Below are 7,738 nucleotides of genomic sequence, written 5' to 3'. Positions count from 1 at the left end.
ATTTTAGAGCACTTCATGCTTCCTTCTGCTAACCAGCTTTTTGAAGATGCTGATTTCATTTTCCAGCAGGATTTGGCCTCTGCCCACACTGCCAAACGTACCAGAAGCTGGTTAAATGACCATGGTGTTGGCGTGCTTGATTGGCCAGCAAACTCACCAAACCTGAACCCCAGAAAGAATCTATGGGGTATTGTCAAGAGGAAAATGAGAGACACCAGACCCAACAATGCAGATGAGCTGAAGGCCACTGTCAAAGAAACCTGGGCTTCCATACCACCTGAGCAGTGCCACAGGCTGATTGTCTCCATGCCACGCCGCACTGATGCAGTAATTCATGCAAAAGGAGCCCCTACCAAGTATTGAGTACATGTACAGTAAATTAACATACTTTCCAGAAGGCCAACAATTCACAAAAACATTTTTTTTATTGGTCTGATGAAGTATTCTAATTTGTTGAGATAGTGAATTGGTGGGTTTTTGTTAAATGTGAGCCAAAATTATCACAATTAAAAGAACCAAAGACTTAAACTACTTCAGTCTGTGTGCATTGAATTTATTTAATACACGAGTTTCACAATTTGAGTTGAATTACTGAAATAAATGAACTTTTCCACGGCATTCTAATTTATTGAGATGCACCTGTATGCTTAAAAAAGTGCCCTTCTGCTCCTGTTAGGATAACTTCAAATAGGACTAAGCGGCAGAGACCTTGAAATTGTAGGTTGTAGATCTCCACTGTATATTCACATTGAAAATTGTAAGTTGTAATATATCACTGTTTTTACTGTTTTTTTTTTTGTTAAATGAAATAAGCTAGTTGCCAAGGCAACATTTCTCATTTCAATTTAGTTTAACTTGATGAACTAAAATGAATAAACCTAAAAGTGACGGGAAAAAAAACTATATAGACATTAAAAAAAAAAGTATATATATAAATGACAAAAACATGCAACAAAATTACTAAAACTTTAAAAAAAACTAGAAAAAATATAAAAATAGAAAATGATTCAAAATATGAGTGAAAACTATATTAGTATCCCGATACTAAAAGTACACTGGAAAATACATGTTTATATATAGTTATGTGAGAAATTTCAGGCACTCAATTGTCAAATTTCAAATTTAACATCAATTCTATAATAAAATTATTGTACGAGCAGTTTTTATAACCTCTTATTAATTACTACATGATTTATTTGCATTTATTTGTAACCACTATTTAGGTGAACTTATAAAAGATATTGATTAATAGTGCAACCTCAGTCATAACACCTAAAATATGTGACCATGGAGCACAAAACCAGTCTTAAGTGTAATTTATACATCATCTGAAAGCTGAATAAAAAAGCTTTCATTGATGTATGGTTTGTTAGGATCGGACAATATTTGGCTGAGATACAACTATTTGAAAATCTGGAATCAGAGGGTGCAAAAAAATCCCATACAATGTATTGTTGGCTATTGCTACAAATATACCCCAGCGACTTAACCCTGCTTTTGTGCTGCAGGGTCACATATGGACTTTTCCTTATACACTGTGATAGATTTGAACATAATGTTGAAAAACAAATCATCATCCTGCAGTGTGCTGCTTTTATTTCAGTGCAGTCCTCATGTTTGTGCTGGTGATATAGTTTCAGTATTGGTGAGGTCTGCTCAGAGGAACAGATCAGTGTTTGAAAGAGTTGTTTTCTGATCCTGAATCTCTTTCAGATCATTCACACCGACAGTAACACCGTTCTGGGCCAGAACGACACCGGCTTCAGCTGTGACGGATCGGCCAGCACCTTCAGAGTCATGTTCAAGGAACCGGTGGAAGTTCTGCCTAACGTCAATTACACGGCCTGTGCTACATTAAAGGTGACGGCATTCCATCGTTAGTTCATATAAAGCTGCTTAAACTAACTGTGACTTTACCCTCACCAACAGATCTGTTATTCTATTTCCTGGTTTTTCAGTTTCTTGTCATCCGAAAGAGAATTTATTTGGATTTTTATTACCATTTAGATCATTGTTTTTCCAAAGAAGTCTCTTTTGCTCATCAAGTCTGCATTTATTTGCTTTGAAAATACGGTAAAAACAATGAAATAATATTACCACTTAAAATAACTGTGTGAATCTCTGTTAAACTGTAATGTATTTCTGTGATGCGCAGCTGTATTTTCAGCATCATTCCTCCAGTCTTCAGTGTCACATGATCTTCAGAAATCAGTATAATATGCTGATCTGCTGCTCAAGAAACATTTCTGATTATTATCAATGTTGAACACAGTTGTGCTGCACAATATTTTTGTGGAAACTGTGATACATTTTATTTTTCAGGATTCACAGATGAATAGAAAGTTCAGAAGAACAGCATTTATTTGAAATAGAAATCTTTTGTAACACTCTCAATGTCTTTTTTACTGTCACTTTTGATCAATTTAATGCAGCCTTGCTGTATAAAGGTGCTACTTTCTCTCTCTCTCTCTCTCTCTCTCTCTCTCTCTCTATATATATATATATGCTAGTGTACATTTAAAAAAAATCTTATATAGATTAATCTTTTGTATGAAGGTTATTTGGCTTGTTTTTATATGTTAATTCATTTTAACTATTTATTTGCATGCTTATTTTTGCTTTTATTGCCATGAGCATAGCATTCGGTGCATAAACAAATCTACTGCATTTCATTTATTGCAAAAATGACATTCATCAATCCGATTTTTACCAACCTGATCCAAACCACATTTATGAAATCTGTTTAAAATAAATTACAGGAGCAGAGACAAAATTTCCATTTTTCATCCTCTCTTTCTCTTTTTTTCCTCAGCTGCTCTGTCTTTAGTCATTATTACTATGGGAACGAATGTAGATTTACTGAATATTGCCTTGAGATTTCATCTAAAGATGAGATTGTATAACACATCTGTGTCTCTGTCTTCTGTCTCAGGGTCCAGACTCACACTACGGCACTAAAGGCATGAGGAAGGTCACGCACGAGTCGTCCGGCTCCGGCACCAAAACCTGCTTCACCTTCTGCTACGCCGCGGGAAACAACAACGGCACATCCGTCGAGGACGGCCAGATCCCAGAGGTCATCTTCTACACGTAGTCTCCGCTGGTTTCCATCGGCACATGATATTGCACTTGACCGTAACGCTGTAGAGAATTCAGAGAACTAAGAGTAAAGCCGGACGAATGAAACACTCGCCGCTGTTACAGGATGAACGGACGGACGACTGTTTTCAGGGGTTTCTGTCATTAATAACCGATAGTAATGATTGCGATTAGACTTTGAGGGCTCATATTTACACTGACTGTTAACAGCAAGCGAATTACTCACCCACGACTGACTGACATGTACCATGCATATCTTTATTTTTGTGTATCTGATTTTGCATCAGTCGATCTAGGTTGCAATTAAAACTCTTGCCAAACCTGCACCTCACTGTGTTTAAGAGCTTTACATTTAAAGAAATAGTTCACCCACGAATTAACAATAGCTGAACAAGAGTTTGTTACTTCATCAGATTTGGAGAAATGTAGCATTGCATCAGTGTCTCAGCAATGGATGCTCTGCAGTGAATGGGTGCCGTGAGAATGAGAGTCCAAACAGCTGATAAAACATCACAATAATCCACAAGTAATCCACAGCACTCCAGTCCATCAGTTAACGTCTGGAGAAGACAAAAGCTGAAACAAATCCAGCATTAAGACATTTTAACTTTAAACAGTCACTTTAATGGCTGACGGCACCCATTCACTACAGCGGAGCCATAATGCTCATTTTTGGGTGAACGATCTTCTTTAACTCTATTATATAAATAAAGCAAATCTTGATGTTTATGCAACTAATGATTCGTGCATATGCAAAAGCAAGAAGCAGTAATTACATATTTTGTCACTGAGTTTGGACTCTAATTGTGTATTTTAGATTGTTATATGAAAAAAATGATGTCAAATCAATTATAAATCACTGCTGCCTTGAGCTTTTGTACAGCGGTGTGATTGTAGACCAGAGGAAAGCTGGGAACGTGGTCTGTTATCTTCTCTTCTGTGCCAATGTTTCCTTAGATGTTCCTCGTACGTTCAGCACTTAATTTAACAAGAGGGTGAACACAGGAACACAGTATTTATTTACAGGATGAACCTCAGCACTCGTGCATGACTGTTCAGATCCAACACACGCTCGTGTTTCTGGATTGTAGCTGTTCGGTAATGTTGGGTCTTTGTATGACTACTCATCATGTTCAATAAAGTTGAATCATTCTTTACAACATTTTTGACCATTTGTTTTTAGGACAGCAGACTGGATTTAATGGTCACAAACATGATTAAAGTTTTTGTAATTTTGTTTGTCTTTTTTTTTTTTTTTATAAAATAAATATATATTCAATATTTTATTTCTAGCCCAAAAAAGTTTTCTTTTTGTAGTTTTTGTCCTTTTTATTTTATTTTAAAAAATGTATATTTTCAATATTTTATTTCTAGTAAACAAAAATATATTGGACTAGAAATAAAATATTGAATATATATATTTTTTTGTTTTTGTCCTTTAAATTTTTTTAATAAAAAAAAATATATTCAATATTTTACTTCTAGTACAAAAAGTTTATTTTCCCCCCAATGACTTTAGTTAACTATAAACCTGTTTGAATGACATTTAACTTCCTTAACCAGATGTATTACCAAGTGAAAAAGGATATTTAATATTCAAAAAATAAAAAAAAACTTTCAGAGCTGCAGCAAGTTAATAGATTTTAATGAAATCAAGACAAAATTAGTAGTTTGTCATTTGGAATAACGTGCATCCAGTGTTTTAAAAGTCCATTTTAATTTAAGGTTTACTTACAATTACATGAAAGTTAAATTGCAGACTAAAACAGCTAGAAGTCTTTATTTGAAATATCCCATATATATATATACACACACACACATTTCACTGTATATTTATATATATATAAAAAATTTCCCATGACCACCAAAATAATTGACAAGAAAACCAGTCATGAAAAAGGACAAGGAACAAATAACTTTTAATTTGCATGATTATCATTGCATTTTCCCATTAAAAACACATTACTACAAATAAAAAAAATCAGTATTAGTGTAGTGTTTTATTTTCTTTAATAAAATACAATAGTTAATGACAATACTGTCTTTTGAAGTTAATACTTAGTATTTCAAGGCATGTCCAGTCCCTCTGCTGAACTCTGAGGGGAGGAAGCGAGTGCAGGAGGGAAGGAATGAAACACAGGAATGAGTGTAAAGCATCGTCTAAGTTTGGGCTAGAGAACGGAGACGTGTCGCCGGGTTTATAACTTGTCGAGGAAGTTGTCGAGTGCCGGGATGCCCTCTTTCAGGCCTTTGCGTTTGCGTGTCTCAGCCACGATCTGGAAGGGTTTGGACGCGGGGTCCTGGGGGTCACCCTGCAGGATCTGCCAGTGATCGAACACGCACTGAGGGAAGGCCTGCCCGCCGGGGTTAGAGCGCAGGTCAGCGGTGAAACCTGCAGAATCACACACACACACACACATGAGATGTTAAGAGGCTGAACACAAACATGTGGATTTAACAGAGGCTAGGACACTTTCTTTTGACAATTATGAACATAGAATTACTAAGCTCAAAAACTACATATATTTGACTCTCTCTCTCTATAGGCAGAAATCCCGGGGGGGACAGGAGGACACCCTCCTATCTGAGGGTTGTCCCCCCCTAAAAATATAATTAAATCAGATTTTACACCCCTGTATCTATCTAGCACTCCCTCTCTCCATCCAGCTTTATCTCTCCACCCATCCATCCCTCTCTATCTCTCCACCCATCCGCCCCCCTCCATCCATCCATCCCTCTCTCTTCACCCCCCCCTCTCCATCCATCCAGCCCTCTCCATCCAGCTCTATCTCTCCATCCCCCCCCCAGCCCTCTCTCACCTGCAGAATCACACACACACACACACATGAGATGTTAAGAGGCTGAACACAAACATGTGGATTTAACAGAGGCTAGGACACTTTCATTAGGAATGAGAACTGCTACTAGTGCAAAACTGCTTCCTTAAACCCTGGAATTGAATGCTAATAATACTGAATAACTACTACTAAAAACAAAAAGAGCTAATAAAATACGAAAAAAATAAACAATAAAAATACTAATCACTAAAATAAAAATCATACTAAAAGGTTACCAACATCTTAAAATTATACTAGTATTAAAATAAAGATTCTACTAATATATAATTACACTACCACTATTAAAATTATACTAGTTAAAAAAAGAAAAAAAATCTACCAATATTAAAATTCATTAATATTAAGATAATACACAAATAAAACTACAAAAAAAAAGTATAATACTGTAATATCATTAAAATAAAAATTATACTACAAGGTTAACATTAAAATTATACTAGTATTAAAATAGTTAAACAAAAAAAAAAGAAAATACTACTAATATAAAACTATACTAACACTTTGAAAGTTATACCAGTAAAAATCACTATCAATATTAAAATACATTAATATTGATATAATACACAAAGAAAACACTACTAACAAAGTTAAAATACATAGCAATTTTATTTAAAAATCAGTTAACAATAAATTATACTACCACTACGATAATTAAAACTAATATTTAAAAAATAAAAAAATAAGCATTTGCTTTTGTGGGACTGTATGACTGAGCGAGTCGTTCGACTGATTCAATGCAAACACTAGACACTGATCTGAACGCTTGATATTAATGTACTTGAACTGAAAAACAGAGTTTCCACAAACTTCCTAAATGTGTTTAGCTCCATTCATCTGATGAAGCATCAGCCAGTAATTTATACCGATTCAGTGAGTCGGGAATCACTCCAGGCAGATTTGGATCTCTCGACAGATGGATTTCAAAAGCTGTTGCTCACGAATCACTTCTACACTGCTTGCGCTGGATGTTTGCTGTCTGACAGCGAGAACGACACAATAGAAAGACGTGCTGCCGTTTATCTTTTGCATGCAGCAGCGTTCGGTCCTGCTTTCTCAGCACTTTCAACCCAGACTGCAAACTCAGCCCGAATCAGTCAAGAGTGATTCTGGACTGAAACGAGTGGTTACTTGCTGCTTAATGACAAATGCCCAGATGGGGTTAAAAGATTAATATTCAGAAATATCAATGTGATGGCACTGACACAACTTGAACTGAACTGAATTAATGACACTGTCGTCTTCTGTAGAGCTGAATCCACACTGAACTGAATAAGCTGACATTGAAGTCGCCACAATGGATGCAATCACACTCATTCTCCTGTGGATTACTGAAGCTGCTTTGAAATAACTGTTCTGAATAATGCACTATCAATAAACGAGTCCATAAAGAATAGATTTGAGACATTTAACTCTTTCCCCACCAGCATTCTTTGAGAAAGGTCGCCAGTGATTGATGATTTTCACTCAAATTTGATGGCCTCCAGTATCAAAGTTATCTAACATTAATCGAGCTGAATTTGTTCTGACTCAGTTTAACTCTTCTTAAAGAGTTCTTGTTATATTTTATTACCATTTTCTAAACTATAGCGACTAAATTGATAATGTGAGAAATGTTGAAGGTGTCTGAATACATTTTGGTTTGACTGTATCTATTTGATAAATGAAGTTAACCAACTAACATTATACATTCCCTTTTGGTTTCTGTACCCAATATTTTAAATTTACAAATGCAATAAAAATATTGGTATCAGTACCGGCAAGTACCAAAAATAAAAGTATCG

The 7,738-nt window shown here is 35.4% G+C and overlaps 2 protein-coding genes across 2 annotated transcripts in view; one reads left to right on the top strand and one right to left on the bottom strand.

The window, feature by feature from the left end:
• The window catches only part of LOC107596288 (BTB/POZ domain-containing protein 2-like), a 9,819-nt gene extending 6,250 nt beyond the window's left edge, over window positions 1-3,569 (top strand). The window contains exons 5-6 of the mRNA XM_016286983.1: window positions 1,684-1,860; window positions 2,933-3,569. Of these exons, the coding sequence (XP_016142469.1) occupies window positions 1,684-1,860; window positions 2,933-3,094 (339 nt within the window). The 3' untranslated portion in view covers window positions 3,095-3,569. The remainder of the gene's footprint in view (window positions 1-1,683; window positions 1,861-2,932) is intronic.
• Window positions 3,570-5,173: 1,604 nt separating this feature from the next.
• Window positions 5,174-7,738, bottom strand: part of LOC107596287 (elongation factor 2-like) — an 18,548-nt gene continuing 15,983 nt past the window's right edge. Inside the window, exon 11 of the mRNA XM_016286982.1 lies at window positions 5,174-5,491. Coding sequence (XP_016142468.1) covers window positions 5,298-5,491 — 194 coding nt within the window. The 3' untranslated portion in view covers window positions 5,174-5,297. The remainder of the gene's footprint in view (window positions 5,492-7,738) is intronic.

This window comes from Sinocyclocheilus grahami, unplaced genomic scaffold, assembly GCF_001515645.1.
Source record: "Sinocyclocheilus grahami isolate Dianchi unplaced genomic scaffold, SAMN03320097.WGS_v1.1 scaffold216.1, whole genome shotgun sequence".
NCBI lineage: Eukaryota > Metazoa > Chordata > Actinopteri > Cypriniformes > Cyprinidae > Sinocyclocheilus > Sinocyclocheilus grahami.
Note: the sequence above shows the minus strand (reverse complement) of the source record. Positions and strands in the feature narration are given on the sequence as shown.